Source organism: Crotalus tigris, unplaced genomic scaffold (assembly GCF_016545835.1).
Source record: "Crotalus tigris isolate CLP2741 ecotype Arizona unplaced genomic scaffold, ASM1654583v1 scf7180000017753.6788120, whole genome shotgun sequence".
NCBI lineage: Eukaryota > Metazoa > Chordata > Lepidosauria > Squamata > Viperidae > Crotalus > Crotalus tigris.
In genome coordinates this window covers 3,709,369-3,727,916 of record NW_024096615.1, presented here as the reverse complement: position 1 = coordinate 3,727,916, position 18,548 = coordinate 3,709,369, and the positions used below count along the sequence as shown (strand labels likewise).

The 18,548-nt window shown below is 37.3% G+C and overlaps 1 protein-coding gene across 3 annotated transcripts in view; it reads right to left on the bottom strand.

The window, feature by feature from the left end:
• Nucleotides 1–4,361: 4,361 nt before the first annotated feature.
• The window catches only part of IRAK4 (interleukin 1 receptor associated kinase 4), a 99,353-nt gene continuing 85,166 nt past the window's right edge, over nt 4,362–18,548 (bottom strand). For 2 of the 3 annotated variants that reach the window (XM_039340706.1, XM_039340704.1), the window contains one exon: nt 5,223–5,833. In XM_039340706.1, the coding sequence (XP_039196640.1) occupies nt 5,591–5,833 (243 nt within the window). In that variant the 3' untranslated portion in view covers nt 5,223–5,590. Of the gene's footprint in view, nt 4,719–5,222; nt 5,834–18,548 lie in introns of those variants that run through there. The other variant, XM_039340705.1, reaches the window with a different exon arrangement.

Below are 18,548 nucleotides of genomic sequence, written 5' to 3'. Positions count from 1 at the left end.
TCAAAGAGCCGCATGCGGCTCCGGAGCCGCAGTTTGCCGACCTGTGCACTAGACCTAGCATTCTGATATGCCTCCAGATGTTTTGGACTTTAATTCTGAAGTGCTGTTGTCAGCATAGCCAGTGCCAATGAATTCTATAACTAATAATTCATCAATTTGTGAAGAACAATGATTTTTATTCTTACTTTACGAGGAGCCGTTCCATTTGACCTATTAGTGACTTTCAGCCCTCCCAGGTAGACCAGACAGATGAACTAATTCTAGTTTATTGTAAAGTCACATTAACAGAATCTTGCAAGCTTGAAAGTATAAATCTCCTGCTGTCTTTCTTACAGTCTGAGAACTGGGAGGGGGTCTCTTATGAGCCTCTTTCTTTGCCTATTATACAGCTGTGGGCTATGTTGTCTATCTGACCATTTCCTAGGGAGCATCTCTCCCCTCCCTCCCATTTTCCCATACAATTACATTGATTTGTTTCAAGTATGAAAATATGAAATCTATCTGGGATTGATAGTTTTCCAGCTATTTTGCATTATAATTTCCAGCAAGATCAGTAACTAAAGAATGTAGAACCAAATGGGGAGCACCTGATTGCCTATTGTTAGAGAATGTTAATTTCTCTAATTGGTGAAAAATAAATCAGAAGCTCTTACAGTTGACTGCATTTAGCTGATTCAAATAACTTTATATTTATATAAAAATATTTACAATACCATTCTTCTTTACAGCAACATAATGAAGGCTTCTTACAGAGACAGACCAGATACAGACATGAGACTGGAAATCCAGCTCCTAACTCAATACTCTTTTTGCACAGACTCAGTAGCACTTTCTTCCCATTGGCTGACTTCCTGTTCATGAATATTCCAACACTCCTCCCTTCATGACAGGAAGAGACATCAGACCTATTTAATACATTCTTTAATAGTGAAAAAACCTTGTGCCACTAACCTGGCCTTATACTGTACATCATTATTTGGCAATACCTTTTTCTTATATACCCACTTACAACCCACAGCTTTTGTTTCCTGTGGCAAAGTCACTGATTTAAATACTTCATGGTCTCCCATGGATTTCATCTCTTTATCCATGGCCTCCTTCCATTTTTCTTGTTCAGCTTTTAGTAATGCCAAAACCTCTTTATAACTTCTTGGCTCATACCACACATTACAAACCTTTACCTTGCTGGCAGAATACCTGTCAGGCGGAATTCCTTTATTACATCGCTCTGACCTACGTGGTATTAACTGCTCCTGTGTCTCAAGTCTTTCTGGTTTCATGTCTTGTTCAGCATCTCCTCCCTGAACATGGACATCTTCAATCATCATTTTTTTATCATTAGATGAGTTATTGTCACTAAACAGATCACTGTCATTAAGTGAGACATACCCAGAATTTGCATTAATTCTGTCCCAATTTTGTTCTGCAAAATTAGCAGACCTTGAAATTACAATTCTTTTACTTCCATCGCTAAAGCGATATCCTTTTGACCCTGGCTCATAGCCCACAAACCTGAGCTTTCTTGCCTTTTGCTGTCCCTTTCTTCTGATTGCTTTCGGAATATGTACCCATGCAGTACTTCCAAAAATTCTCAAATGTGCCAGTGATGGCTTTCTCCCATATAGAATGGCATATGGAGTATTATTAATGAAGGAACTGCACACCCTGTTAACTATATAATTTGCAGTCAATATGGCTTCTCCCCAATATGACCTGTTCATACCAGAATCCTCTAACAATGAATCTTTCATTGTTTGCAAAACACCATTCCTTCTTTCAGCTACACCATTCTCTGCTGCTGTGTAAGGATTTATACGTCTGTGTCTTATCCCCAACTATTGGAATTTAGTTGACATAAATTCAGTACCTCTGTCAGTTTGCAACTGACACACTTGTTGTCTGTACCTTCTCTCTAAAAACGTACCCACTGTTTGAATTGTTGTAGCACCTCTGACTTTGCTCTAAGCAAGTAGCAAAATGAATACCTGCTATAATCATCAACAATTACCAGTGCATATTTTGCTCCTCCCAAACTGGCTTGCATAGGTCCCACCAGATCTGCATGGACCAGCTCTAGAACTCTTTTTTGTTTGTCTTGTGCTATATTTACTAACTGGGAATGCCTTTGACTTCGATGCTTTGCATAATGCAGTCCAAATATGTTTTGCATCCCTTTAAATTTAGCCCTTCTGCAAAATCTTGCATTTGCTGCAAAACTTTAAAGCTTGCATGGCCAAGTCTTCTATGTAGAAGATGGACACATGAATCATGCTCTGCAACATTCTTAAATATATGGGAACATTGAAACTTTTGTTCCTGCAATACATATAGATTATCTTCCTTTATGCCTTCTGCACAAATATTCCCATTCCTTTTGATGAGACATTTCCCATTTGCAAAAATGACCTCAAACCCTTGTTTATCTAAATTAGACACACTTAACAAATTATGTTCCATCTCAGGTACACAAAGCACATTGGTAAACTTGGATTCCAAATATGGAATTTTTACATCGCCTCTTCCAATGACTTTTGCTTTCTGGCCATTTGCCAAAGCCACAGCTTTGGAACAAACCTGCAAAATAATTCAGAGTCATTAACTATTGTTTGACTTGCCCCACTATCTATTAGCCACTTGTCTCTGTTGTTGCTATTGCAAACTTTTGCAACACCAAAATGTTCTTTTTGCAAAACAGTCCTTTTTCCTTGCACAAATGTCTTTTTCTGCAAATTGTTCCTCTGCAAACAGTTCCTTTGCAGATGTTTGTTTGCTCCACAAATGTAGCAAGTCTTTTCCTGCCGAGCAGCTCTCTGCTTGCAAAATCTCTCCTTTGTTGCAATTTGGTCTGGGTCCGATCTGCTTGTTTCTTCTCCTCTGGAGACTTGCAGACTGGACCCCCTCCTCAGGAATTATTCCTCCTCGTGGCTGCTTCTAAAATGGCGTTTTTCTTCTTCATTAAGCAAACATGCCTTTAAAGCCTCAAAATTTAAGTCTTGCTCTTCTTTGCACTCAAATATTGCAGAAACTGTGTCCCAGGTTTTATCTAAACTGTTCAACACCAATAAAACCTTCTGGGACTCAGGGAATTTAATCCCACGTTGTTCTAAGTCCAAAAATAAACTTTGCATTTTATTTAAATGCTGTTCCACAGATTCACCTGGTTGCAAACAGGCCCTGTAGAGTTTTCTTGACAATTGCACTATATTGCATGCAGAAACATTCACGTACACAGCTCTCAACTTCAACCAAATCTCCTTTGCAGTCTTTAAATTTGCAACATTTAGAAATTGATCATCATCTAAATTCAAGATGAGATAAGCTATTGCTTGATCATGGCTTTTCTGATCTGCAGCTGTAAATACTTGTGGTGGATTTTCAACAATATACCACAGCTCTTTAGCTTTCAGCAAACATTCCATTTTTGCAGCCCACACTGCCCACACTGCCCACACTTCTGGCCCAAACAAGGCACACAGCTTTCCTTAAATTTCATTGCAGCCATTCTGCTAATTCTACCTTGTTCTTATACTTTCTAAACACAGGCAATTTCTTCCAGCTTTAAATTACAATGCAGTCTTTAGTAAGCTCTGGGCCCATAACCTATTAGAGAATTTTAATTTCTCTATTGGTGAAAAATAAATCAGAAGCTCTCACAGTTGACTGCATTTAGCTGATTTTATATTTATATAAAAATATTTACAATACCATTCTTCTTTACAGCAACATAGGTTGATGAAGACTTCTTACAGAGACAGATCAGAGACAAAACTTGAGACTGGAAATCCAGCTCCTAACTCAATACTCTTTTGCACAGACTCAGTAGCTCTTTCTTCACATTGGCTGACTGAGTTACCATATGACTCTTCCTGTTCATGAATATTCCAACAAAAAATTAAAATTCTTCTAAGATCTGTACATACAGTTTAAGACCTCTCAGAACTAGAGCGTTTTCCTCAAAACAGATCCCAGCATCAAATACTTAAACTTTCTTTCCCAAATCTGTCACTTCACATCCAGGTATTCTTGACCTTTACTTAGTTCAAATGGTAAGGATAACAATCCTTGAGTTAATACTATAATCCTTATAATAAACTATTGCTAGGATATTTTTGAGATAATCCACAAATAACAAAGCTCTCTCCTACTTTAGCATCAAACCTACAATGAAACTTTTGCTAGGCTAAAATGAAGCAAATAAAGACAGTTTCCTCCCAGCTATCCATTCAAAGCAAATCTTCCAATACTGATAGTCTTGATAGCTTCTCCAGCCTCACCCCATTTTTTTTCATTCTTAGCAATCAGAAATGTACATAAGATTATAGTAAAAACCGATTTTTAATAATAAAACTCTAAAGGCGAAATTAATTTAGGATATATTCAGTTTAAAGAAATTTGCTAAGGGAAAACAAGCATACTAGAAAAAAGAATTTTTTTTTTAACATAAATTGTATTTGGTTTAGAATATACAATAGAAACACACATGATTTAAAAAGACAAGATAATGTGATCTTTGTTGCACATTTTTATCACTATATTGTAGAGCCTAATTTATGAATAGATAATAAAAGGGCCACAAACCTTATTGTGTTCATTTAAAAAAACACTGAATAACAATCATAAAGGGACAGAAATATTTAAGTTAGGATATAAAAACAGGTTTGTTGTTTAAACACCAACTGACTTCATTCGATCAACATTTCTTTTAAATGTTCTTTGACCTGAAACAGAAGGAATATAAAATTCATGCTGGCAAAATTCAAAGTAAGTGTGTGTGTGTATGTATGTATGTATGTATGCATGCATGCATGCAGTGGTGGGATTTAGCCAGTTTGTACCACTTCGGTAGAACTGGTAGCTAATTTTTTGTTGACTTCGGCAAACCGGCTGATGCCCTAGCCCAGGGGTCGGCAACCTTAAACACTCAAAGAGCTATTTGGACACGTTACCCAGAGAAAAGAAAACACTGGGAGCCACAAAACTTGTGTGTGTGTGCGAGCGCGCATACGCAAGGGAAGGAGCTTGATTGAAGAATTTAATTAAAAAGAAATAGAGGCTGCTGTGCATGGGTTCTCTCTCTCTCTCTCCCTCCCTCCCTCCCTGTCTCCGATCTTCTGCTCATGTGGCAAGCTGGCTTCATATTGTTCCCCAATAAGCTTGTCAGCTTGTCCGAGAACAGTGTGAGGCCACTCTCTTTTTTACACAAACACAGAGAGAGACAGAGAGAGAGAGAGAGAGAGACAGACAGACAGAAGGGGAGGGGAGGATGCCTCTCTCTGTCTCTCTCTCTCTCTCTGCAAATGGCAGAGGAGGCTGGGAGGTGCAGAAGAAGGCTCAAAGAGCTACATGCGGTTCCAGAGCTGCGGGTTGCTGACCCGTGCCCTAGCCCTTCTTCACAAGGCCTAGAACGGACCACTGGAAGTGCATGGACACCATTTCTGGAAGTCCGTTCTGAGCCAGGGTGGCCTTCCAGGCCCAGAACAGCCCATCAGAAGTGCATGGACGCCACCTCTGGAAGTTCATTCTGAGCCGGGGAAGCTTCCCAGGCCCAGAATGGACTGCCGGAAGTGCGGGGACGCAGACAACCGATTGTTCAGGTATTTGAATCCCACCACTGTATGTATGTATGTACTTTTGAATTGCATATATATAGCATCACTATATTTAAAATTGATACCCTTTCAATATCTGGCCTCCGGTTCTTCTTCTCATGCAGACACTGTGAAGCAATTGAATACATCTGTTCAATTGAGGTGATGTTCCTGTTGCTGATTTTTTTATCAACATAATGTCCAATAGTCTTTTCTTCATCTTCAATTTCCTCCTTGATGGACAGCTGAATGGAGCAGCAAAAGTATTAAAATAATATTAATAATAATATTACTTCACAATATAGAAATTCCATAGGGAAGAAAAACAGATTGTTCTTGTGAATTGATTAAAAGGAATAAAGCAAGCTGTGATTGTATGGTGGGATGGGGCAATGGGAGAGGTTATTTGTTTGTATCACCCTACCTAGAGATCATCTTGTACATTCATTCCAAGAGGAGCTGTTGAGTGCCTTACCCTATGAGGTTAAAGGAGTAGGAATCCTTATATTATAGAATGTAAATAAATAACACATTTTTCAGATTTCCATGTTATGTTTTGCTTAGATCTTGGTAAAACCTTTTCTGTCCTGTTTTCACAATGTTACAGGTTCCCATCTTCTGGAGGAATATTTTGAAGTTAAATGGACAGTTATATATATTTCAATAACATTAAACATTTGCTTTAATATTGAACTTGAATATTTTTATGTTACTTAACATCTTGATAATTTTATTGATAAGAAATTACTATCTCCAATTAAGATAATGTCCAGTTTCCTTGTTTCATATGTCATACTTCTTTCTTCAATTTCCAGTTTCAAGAAACCTTTTTTTATTGAAAGTTTTTAAAATTTTACAATAAAATACTCCCCCACCCCCGCTTCCCAGAGCTGAATACAGTGTTAAAGACAACAAAAAACATACAACTTAGATGAACATCAAACAATTATACATACATCCAAAAAAACAAAATTTAAATACTTTAACTCCAATACATAAAAGCAAAAATTCTAACCATTACCCTTAAACATAAATTATTCAAAAGCTAAATAATATTTTCTAATCTCAAATTTATTCTGTATAAAATTCACCCATTTTTTCCACACCAAAATATATTTCTCTTGCGATTGATCTTTCAAATAAGCCGAAATTTTTGCCATTTCAGATAAATAAGAAACTTTAAGAAACCATTCTTCTAAAGTAGGCAAAGAGTCCTTCTTCCAATATTGCCTAATCAGCAACCTTGCCGCTGTAATTAAATTCAACATTAGAATAATTTCTTTAGCATCACAATCAACAATAATGCCTTGGATTGGATTCAGAAACAGAATTAGTTAAAGATTGTATAGTTAAATGGGCTCAAAATTTTGAAGAGCCGATTTTATTAGATACATGGGAGATAATCTGGGTGAGGAATGTTAAATTTACTCAGCCTCAAAATTTACGAGAAAATTTTTATAAAATGTTTTATAGATGGCACCTCGATCCACAAAAGATGTCTCGTATGTATTCAAATGTGCAGCCTAAATGTTGGAGATGTGGTTGTTTGGATGCAACCTATTATCAAATTTGGTGGTCATGTAGAAATATAAAAGCTTTCTGGATTAAGATTTGGTGGAACATTCAGAAGATTTTTAATAGAAGGATAAAATTTACGCCAGAATTGTTTTTGTTAGGCAGTTTCAAGAAACTTTTATTCTACTTTTCCATGACTTGACACTTCTGCTATTACCAAAGAATCAACAGAAACACACAGCCACATTGGTTCTTATACTGATCTAACTTTAAAATAAACCAGCATAAGGGCAAAGTATTTTTTTTAATTCCCCAATATTGACATTACAAATCTTTGATGTTCATTTCAATGATTACTCTGAATCCCTGTTTTAACTACAACTTCTTAAATAAGCCACAAGCAAATCATATTACAACTTAGGGCAATATGTGAAATTGGGAAACATTAGCTTCTACCAGAATCTCCAAACCCACTGAAACAGTAGACCACTTGTGTCCTCCAAAGATGCTGAACGTCAGCTGGCATAGGCATAGCACTGAAACTGACACATAAATCTGTATGTACTGTATGTATGTGATGTGTGTGCATGTATATGTATATATATATATATCTACATACTGAGAAAAAATATTAGATCACCTGCTGATTTTGTATGTTTGCCCACTGATAAAGAAATGATCAATCTATAATTTTAATGGTAGGTTTATTTTAACAGTGAGAGACAGAATTACAATAAAAAAATCCAGAAAAACACATTTCCAAAAGTTATAAATTGATTTGCATTTTAATGAGTGAAATAAGTATTTGATCCCCTATCAATCAGCAAGATTTCTGGCTCCCAGGTGTCTTTTATGCAGGTAATGAGCTGAGGTTAGGAGCATTCTCTTAAAGGGAGTGCTCCTAATCTCAGCTTGCTACCTGTATAAAAGACGCTTGTCCATAGAAGCAATCAATCAGATTCCAAACTCTCCACTATAGCCAAGACCAAAGAGACATCCAAGGATGTCAGGGACAAGATTGTATACCTACACAAGGCTGGAATGGGGTACAAGATCATCGCCAAGCAACTTGGTTAGAAGGTGACAACAGTTGGTGTGATTATTCGCAAATGGAAGAAACTCAAAATAACTGTCAATCTCCCACAGTCTGGGGCTCCATACAAAATCTCATTTCATGGAATTTCAATGATCATGAAAACCATGAGGAATCAGCTCAGAACTACATGGGAGGATCTTGTCAATGATCTCAAGGCAGCTGGGACTATAGTCACCAAGAAAGCAACTGGTAACACACTACGCCGTGAAGGACTGAAATCCTGCAGTGCCTGCAAGATCCCCCTGCTCAAGAAAGCACATGTATGGGTCCGTTTGAAGTTTGCCAATGAACATCTGAATGATTCAGAGGAAAACTGGGTGAAAGTGTTATGGTCAGATGAGACCAAAATCAAGCTCGTGTTTGGAGGAGAAGCAATGCTGCTTATGACCCCAAGAACACCATCCTCACTGTCAAACATGGAGGTGGAAACATTATGCTGTAGGGGTGTTTTTCTGCTAAGGGGATAGGACAATTTCACTGCATCAAAGGGACGATGGACAGGGCCATGTACCGTCAGCCTGAGCATTAAAATTGGGTCGTGAGTAGTTATTCCAGCATGGCAATGACCCAAAACACCTGGCCAAAGCAACAAAGGAGAAGAAGAAGCACATTAAGGTCCTGGAGTGGCCTAACTAGTCTCCACACCTTAATCCCATAGAAAATATGTGGAGGGAGCTGAAGGTTCGAGCTGCCAAATGTCAGCCTTGAAACCTTAATGACTTGGATAGGATCTGCAAAGAGGAGTGGGACAAAATCCCTCCTGAGATATGTGCAAACCTGGTCACCAACTACCTCTGTGACTGCCAACAAGGGTTTTGCCACCAAGTACTAAGTCATGTTTTGCGAAAGGGTCAAATATCTATTTCACTCGTTAAAATGCAAATTAATTTATAACTTTTTTAAAATGCATTTTTCTGGGGTTTTTTGTTGTTATTCTGTCTCTCACTGTTAAAATATGTCAGAATCCAATTATATTTCATCTTTAGTTATCAAATATAGAAAACCCCAATTCTGCCTTCTCTGGATTCTGCCATAAGAGGGAGAGAAGGGGGAGAACAAAGGGGCTTTATGGCCCTCACTTCCTTCAGTATACTTCTAAGGAACTGAATGTGTGTATTGCAACTTCAAAGCGTTTGAATGTGGTTAGCAACAAAAGGCTCATCATAACAAAGGAGGCTATTTACCTTTCATGTAGTTTATTTGAAGTCTCCATCCAGACGGAAGAGGGGTGGGATTGTGATGCCTGAAACTGTCACTGGAAGAGGGGGGTGATTGGGTGGGACTACTGGGGAATCCCTTAAAGCCTCGCTGGTCAATGGGCGTTGGAAAGAAAAGTGAGTGGGGAAAGGAATCAAGAAAGGTGACCCTGAGACGGGGGACCAAGCAACCAGAATGGAAGCAGGAGATGGAGAAATCCCTGCACGCAAGTGAAGAGGGAGAAAGCTGGGAACCATACTCAGACTGGATCCTAGAGAAAGCTATTGACCTGATGAAGAGAACTCTCAGCTCCCTAAGAGAGGAGAATCCTGAGCTCTACGGCCGCCCCAGCTCCTGGAGCCGCAAAGGGAGAGACACCGAGGGGGACGTGGAACCTGCAACCCCGGGGACATCTACTGATCCAGTAGTCCCCACCCCCTACCGGACCACAGATGGCAATCTGGACGGAAGACACTACCACCAACAACGGAGGCACCAATCCATTCCAAGACGTCCGCCATTGGAAGTGAAATTCAAAGGGGAGCCAACACACTTGGGGTTTTTCCTAACCCAAGTCCTCAGCTACATGGAGGAATACGGGCAGGACATTCCCAGCGACAAAGCCCGCATCTGGATCGTGCAATCTGCCCTGGATGGACCGGCTGCAGATTGGGTGGTGAACTTGCATGACTCCAATGCCCCAGAACTCAGTAACTTCAACCGTTTCATGTCCTCTTTGAGAAGGCGATTTGAAGACCCCCTGGCTGATTGCAAAGCCCGTGAAAGGATAAAAATGATGAGGCAAGGCAAACGCCCAGTGGCTGAATATACCCAAGAATTCCGGGCCATTGCCAGCAAACTGAATTGGCCAGAAGACATCCTCCTTAGCCATTTCAAAGACGGACTAAATTATGATCTATATGATGCCTGCCTGCCCCGAGGGGACCCACACCAACTTGAGGAATGGTACATCTTCACAGAGGAAGCAGAGATCGACATATTGAAGAGACACCGCCGAGGAAAACAATGGAGCCGCCCCCCGCCTGAGCTAACACATGAACTGGTGAAATCATCGGCTACAGCCAAGAAGCAAATGGGGTGTTTCAAGTGCGGAAGAGAAGGGCATCGAGCTGTAGAATGCTGCTCCAAAGCCCCCCAGCACAACCCAGACAGATCCCCAATCAACAAATCCGGAAAGTCTTCAGCTAAGCCAAAAGAAACGGCCACGAGAATGATGGAAATTGCAGAACCCCCCACTTCTGCTCACCAAGGGGAAAGAACTCCAGCCTACACCACAGGGACGGTGGATGCCTCAGATGACAGCTCGGAGGGCGAACCCCTGGTAAGTGGATGCATCACACCCATCTTCAAAACAGTGACTATATTAATCACCCCCATGCCCGAAGCTGTGAAGGTGAAAGCCTTAATAGACTCTGGCTGTACCCGCTGCCTCATTAGCCCAACACTAGTGGGTAATCTGGGCATCCCATCGAGGAGACTGGAACAACCAATCTCATTTGGCCAGTTAGATGGATCCATAGCAAGGGGGGGCAGCTACCCTAGCCACTCTACCAATACATCTTTCCCTGGGCAAACATGAAGAGGACATAACGTTTGTGGTGACCCCAGGCATGGAATGCCCAATGATTCTAGGGATGGAATGGTTGAAAAAATGGAACCCCTGGGTAAATTGGAGGACAAGAGAAATCAAATTCCTGAAGGGGGACCCTATGGACTTAAAACCCCAAGGGAGGCTACCAGAATCAAGAATAGAAAAAGCATCCATGGGAGAGGAAAAGGGACTAACAGAAATACCAGAGGAATACAGAGACCTCGCTGAGGTTTTCAGTGAGGAGAGGGCAAATGAGCTCCCCCCCCACCGACCCACAGACTGTACCATTGAATTCAAGCCTGGGGCAAAACTCCCGAAGCCCAGATTATACTCCATGAGCCCAAAGGAGAAGGAGGAAATGGAAAGATTTATTAAAAAAAACCTAGAGAGAGGTTTCATTGAGCCAGCCAAGCCTAAAGTGGCTGCCCCGGTCCTCTTTAGAGAGAAGAAGGATGGCTCTCTACGCTTATGCGTGGATTATAGGGCCCTGAATACAATCAGTGAAAGCAACCTATACCCTCTATCCCTCATGAAAGACATGCTGTCATACCTATCGAAAGGGAAAATTTTTTCTAAACTAGACCTAAGGGAAGCTTACTATCGCGTGAGAATTAAGGAAGGGGACGAATGGAAGACTGCATTTAACTGCCCCATGGGGTGCTATCAATTCAAAGTCTTGCCATTTGGATTACAAGGGGGCCCTGCAGTCTTTATGCAATTAATCAATGACGTTCTAAGGGAGCACCTGTTTAAGGGGGTCCTGGTTTACTTGGATGACATTCTTATCTTCACTGAAACAAAAGAGGAACATGTCAACCTTGTCAGAGCAGTTTTAAAGAAGCTGCGAGCCGCCCACCTATATGCCAAACTCTCAAAATGCGAATTCCACCAGGAAAGGATAGACTACCTAGGTTATCGCATATCCCCCCAGGGCATTGAAATGGACCCAGAGAAGGTCAAAGCAGTATTAGATTGAGCACCACCCCGCACAAGAAAGCAACTACAAAGTTTCCTGGGCTTTGCAAACTTTTACCACCAATTCATCCTCTCATTTGCCCAGATAGCCTTGCCCCTCACTAACTTACTAAAAACGAAGGGAGCATCCTCAGTAAAACCTAGCCAGCCGCTAACATGGACAATGGAGTGCCAAGCAGCATTTGAGAGACTAAAGAGACTTTTTTCTGCCGAACCAGTACTAAGGCACCCAGACATGGACAAGCCCTTCATAATACAGGCAGATGCAAGTGATGTGGCAGTGGGGGCTGTTCTATTACAAGAAAACAATGAAGGGGTATTGCAACCCTGTGTATATACATCCAAGAAACTCACCAAAACGGAACAGCGCTGATGGGTTGCCTTGGGTAGGGGGAAAGTTATATATACCAACAACTCAAAGAGTCACTTTTTTATTTTTTTATTTATTGAAAATTTTAAAGTTTTTACAAATAAGAAAGAAGAAGAAAAAAAAACAAAAAACAAAAAACAACCCTAACCCACCCACCCCAACCCTCCCTCTCCATCCCCCCCAACCTTCCCAGAGCTGAGTATAGGCTTAGTTAAAATTTTTAAGAATCTTAAAAAAAAATTGAAAAAATATAAATCATAAGTATATCTAAATACATTACATAAACAACTTGTAAAGTAATTAACAATAATATATATATAAGAAAAAAGCATAAATATTAAAAAGAAAAATTACTTGAAAGAGAAAAAAGTAAGAAAAAAAAGAGAAAGAAGAAAAGAGATATGGAAAAAGTACAATCTATAAAATATTAAAATTTATATATAAGTTATTGAAAAACTAAATGATATTTTTTATATCCAATTTATATTGTATAAAATTTATCCATTTTTCCCATACCGCAAAAAATTTCTCTTGCGATTGCTCCTTTAAGAAAGCCGAAATCTTTGCCATTTCCGCCAAATAAGAAACTTTAAAAAACCACTCTTGCAAGGTAGGCAAGGATTCCTTCTTCCAATATTGCCCTACTAACAGCCTTGCGGCTGTAATCAAATTTAACATCAATATAACCTCCTTAGCGTCACAATCAGTAACAATACCTGGGGTAAATTTTACCCTCTTTCTAAAAATTCTTTGAATATTCCACCATATCTTAATCCAAAAGGCTTTTATATTTTTACATGACCACCAAATATGATAATAAGTAGCATCGAAACAACCACATCTCCAACATTTAGGCTGTAAGTCAGGATACATACGAGACATTTTTTGTGGATCAAGGTGCCATCTATAAGACATTTTGTAGAAATTCTCCCTTAAGTTCTGGGCTTGTGTGAATTTAACATTCCTCACCCAGATAGTTTCCCAGGTATCCAGTAGAACTGGTTCACCAAAATTTTGTTCCCATTTAATCATACATTCTTTAATTAGTTCTGATTCTGAATCCAGTTCTACTAGAACCCCATAAATTCTCTTAATATGAGTTCGCCTTTGATCTTTTACTTGTTTAAAAATGTTTTCATCTTCTTTAAGCAAGCCCATATTACGGTCCATCTTCCATCTATCCACTATTTGTCTATACTGAAACCATGAATAAATAATATTTTCATGTGCTAAATCTTCCAAAGATTTTAACTGCCAATTTTGACCATCCCATCTAAGTAATCGTGTATAAGAAACACTATCCATCTTAACTCCTCTCCTTATCCCCTCTATCGCATGCCAAGGTATAGCCCATAATGGTATTTTAAAATCACTTTTATAATATTTCCTCCAAACCTGGAGTAGAGAAATCCTTATAATATGAGATTTAAAAACCCGATCAGCTTTTTTATTAAAAATTAAATAGGCATGCCATCCAAAAAGTAAATCCCAACCCTCCAAATGGAGTATTTCTACATTTGTTAAATTAACCCAATCACTAATTAGTGTTAAAGCCACAGCATCATAATACAATTTCAGATTCGGTACCTTGAGTCCACCTCTCTCACGGAAGTCTTGCATAATTTTAAGCTTTACTCTTGGTTTTTTCCCTGCCCAAATAAATTTGTTAATACCTTTCTGCCATTCATTTAAATTAACCTCGTTCTTTAAAATAGGTAACATTTGAAATAGAAAAAGAAACTTTGGCAGGACATTCATTTTAATCACTGCTATTCTTCCCATAAGAGATAACTGTAACTTCTCCCAATTTTTCAAATCTTTTTATACCCTGACCCACAGCCTTTCATAATTGTTTTTATACAATTTTACATTAGAAACAGATAGAGTAACCCCCAAATATTTTATCTTATCAACGACTTCAAAATCTGTCAAATTAACCAAAATCTGCTTATCCAAATTAGTCATATTTTTAGGTAATATTTTAGTCTTATTGTTATTAATTTTAAAACCGAAACCCGTCCATATTGGTAGATCAGTTGTAATAAGTTTACTACAGAATAGGTAGGTTGAGACAAAGTAACCACCAAGTCATCTGCAAAAGCTCTTAATTTATATTCTTTTTTGTTAACTTCTATTCCTTTTATTTCCTGCGACTCTCGAATTTTAATCAACAAAATTTCCAAAGTTAAAACAAACAGTAGCGGTGACAATGGACATCCCTGTCTTGTCCCTTTTTCTATTGTAAAAACCTCTGACAAACCCCCATTAACAATAATTTGTGCCGTTTGTTTTTGATATATAGCACCAAAAGCTTGTAATATTTTTTCTCCAAAATTCATTTCCTCAATTAATCTTAACATAAACTGCCAATTCAATTGATCAAAAGCTTTTTCAGCATCTAAAAATATCAGCCCTGCAGAAATTTGATTATTCTTATCTAAATATTCTAATAAGTTAATAATTTGTCTAACATTATTCTTCATATACCTACCAGTTATAAAACCCGATTGATCCTTATGTATAAGCTGATGCAAAACCCTCATAAGCCTATTAGCTAAAATTTTTGCAAAAATCTTATAATCTACATTTAAAAGAGATATAGGCCTATAATTCTTTGGTAAAGTAAGGTCTTGATCCTCTTTTGGGATTAAAGATATAAAAGCTCTGCGCCATGACGGAGGGATCTCTGAACCCTGTAGTATATTATTAAAAAGCTCACATAAAGGTTGAATCATCTCTTCTATCAAAGTTTTATAATAAATGGATGTCAGACCATCCGTACCCGGTGCTTTACCTAATTTTAATTGCTTAATAACTGTCACAATTTCCTCATTGGTTATTAGACCATTAATTTCTTGTTTCTGATCTTCTGTTAATTTGGGGAAGTTGGCTTCACTTAAGTAATTATTTATGTCTAAACTTTGTACATTAGTGCTCTTATATAGTTTTTGATAGTAATCTAAGAAAGATTTCTTAATCAACTCCTTCTGATACACCAATTTACCATTATAATTTATTTTATCTATAATTCTCTGTCTCTATTTCTTTCTCAGTTGGTAAGCCAACCATCTCCCTGGTTTATTGGCATTACAAAATGTATTTTGTTTCATAAACAATAAATTGGTTGCGGTTTGATCAGCCATCAACATATTAAATTGTGTTTTTAGCAACTTTATAGATTCTTTTTTTTTATTGAAAATTTTTAAAAGTTTTTACAAATAACAACACAAAAAAAACAAAACAACCCTCACCCAGCCCCTCCCAAACCACCCCCTCCATCCCCCCCCCCCGAGCTTCCCAGAACTGAATATAGGCTTAATTAAAATTTTAAGAAAACTAAACAAATTTTAACAATTTATAAAATAATTAATAATAGGATATATATAACGTAAACATTAAAAAAATATTTAAAAAGAAAATGAAAAAGAAATAAGAAAAAGAAAAAAGAAGAAAGAAAGAAAAAAGAGAAAACAATCTATAAAATATCAAAAATTACGTACAAGTTACAAAAAAGCTAAATAATATTTTTTTAAATCCAATTTATATTGTATAAAACTTATCCATTTTTCCCATACAGCAAAAAACTTCTCTTGCGATTGCTCCTTTAAAAAAGCCGAAATCTTTGCCATTTCTGCCAAATAAGAAACTTAAAAAACCACTCTTGCAAAGTAGGCAAAGATTCCTTCTTCCAATATTGCCCTACTAACAGCCTTGCGGCTGTAATCAAATTTAACATTAAAATAACCTCCTTAGCATCACAATCAGTAACAATACCTAACAAAAATAACTGCGGAGTAAATTTTACGCTCCTTCTAAAAATTCTTTGAATATTCCACCATATCTTGATCCAAAAAGCTTTTATGTTTTTACACGTCCACCAAGTATGATAATAAGTGGCGTCCAAACAACCAGATCTCCAACACTTAGGCTGTAAATCAGGGTACATAATAGACATTTTTTGTGGATCAAGGTGCCATCTATAAAACATCTTATAAAAATTCTCCCTTAAATTCTGGGCTTGTGTAAATTTAACATTCCTCACCCATATAATTTCCCAGGTATCCAGTGGGATTGGTTCACCAAAATTTTGTGCCCATTTAATCATACAATCTTTAATTAATTCAGATTCTGAATCCAATTCCACTAGGACCCCATAAACCCTCTTAATGTGAGTTTGTCTTTGGTCCTTTACTTGTTTAAAAAGATTTTCATCTTCTCTAAGCCAGCCCACATTACAATCCGTCTTCCATCTGTCCACTATTTGTCTATATTGAAACCATGAATAGGTAATATTTTCATGTGTTAAATCTTCCAAAGTTTTTAACTGCCAACTCTGACCATCCCATCTAAGTAATTGTGTATAAGAAACCCTATCCATTTTAACTCCTCTCCTTATCCCCTCTATCGCATGCCAAGGTATGGCCCATAAGGGTATTTTAAAATCACTCTTGTAATACTTCCTCCAAACCCTAAGTAAGTAAATCCTTATAATATGTGATCTAAAAGCTCTATCCACTTTTTTTTATTAAAAATTAAATAGGCATGCCATCCAAAAAGTAAGTCCCAACCCTCCAGATGGAGTATGTCTACATTTGTTAAATTTACCCAATCACTAATCAAAGTTAAAACCACAGCATCATAATATAATTTCAAATTCGGTACCTTGAGTCCACCTCTCTCACGGAAATCTTGCATAATTTTAAGCTTTACCCTTGGTTTTTTCCCTGCCCAAATAAATTTATTAATACCTTTCTGCCATTCATTTAAATTAAGCTCATTCTTTAAGATAGGTAACATTTGAAACAAAAAAAGAAATTTTGGTAAGACATTCATTTTAATCACTGCAATTCTACCCATAAGAGATAACTGTAATTTATCCCAGTTCTTCAGATCTTTCTGTACCCTGATCCACAACTTTTCATGATTATTCTTATACAGTTTTGCATTAGAAACAGATAAAATGACCCCCAAGTATTTTACCTTATCAACAACTTCAAAATCTGTTAGATTAACCAAAATCTGCTTATCACGGTTAGTCATATTTTTAGGTAATATTTTAGTCTTATTATTATTAATTTTAAAACCTAAAACACATCCATATTGGTGAATCAATTGTAATAATTTTACTACAGAGTAAGTAGGATGAGACAGAGTAACCACCAAATCATCTGCAAAAGCTCTTAACTTATATTCTTTTTTGTTAACTACTATTCCTTTTATTTCTTGGGACTCCCGAATTTTGATCAACAAAATTTCCAATGTTAAAACAAACAATAACGGTGATAATGGACATCCCTGTCTTGTGCCTTTTTCTATTGTAAAAGCCTCTGACAAACCCCCATTAACAATGAGTTGAGCAGTTTGTTTTTGATATATAGCACCTAGAGCTTGTGATATTTTTTCTCCAAAATTCATCTCCTTAATTAATCTTAACATAAACTGCCAATTCAGTTGGTCAAAGGCTTTTTCAGCATCTAAAAATATCAGCCCTGCGGAGATTTGATTCTTCTTATCTAGAAATTCTAATAAATTAATAATTTGTCTGACATTATTTTTCATATACCTTCCAGTTATAAAACCCGATTGATCCTTATGTATAAGCTGCTGCAAAACCCTCATAAACCTATTAGCTAAAATTTTTGCAAAGATCTTATAGTCCACATTTAAGAGAGATATAGGCCTGTAATTCTTTGGTAAGGTAAGATCCTGATCCTCTTTTGGAATCAAAGATATAAAAGCACTGCGCCATGACGGAGGAATCTCTAAACCCTGTAATATATTATTAAAAAGCTCGCTTAAAGGTTGAGTCATTTCTTCTACTAAAGTTTTATAATAAATAGATGTCAAACCATCCGTACCCGGTGCTTTACCTAATTTTAATTGCTTAATGGCTGTCACAATTTCCTCATTAGTAATTAAACCATTAATTTCTTGTTTCTGATCTTCTGTTAGTTTAGGAAAATTAGCCTTACTTAAATAGTTATTTATATCTAAAGTTTGTACATTGGTGCTCTTATATAATTTCTGATAATAATCTAGAAAAGATTTCTTAATCAACTCTTTCTGGTAGACCAATTTACGATTATAATTTATTTTATCTATAATTCTCTGTCTCTGTTTCTTTCTTAATTGATAGGCCAACCATCTCCCTGGTTTATTAGCATTACAGAATGTATTTTGTTTCATAAACATTAA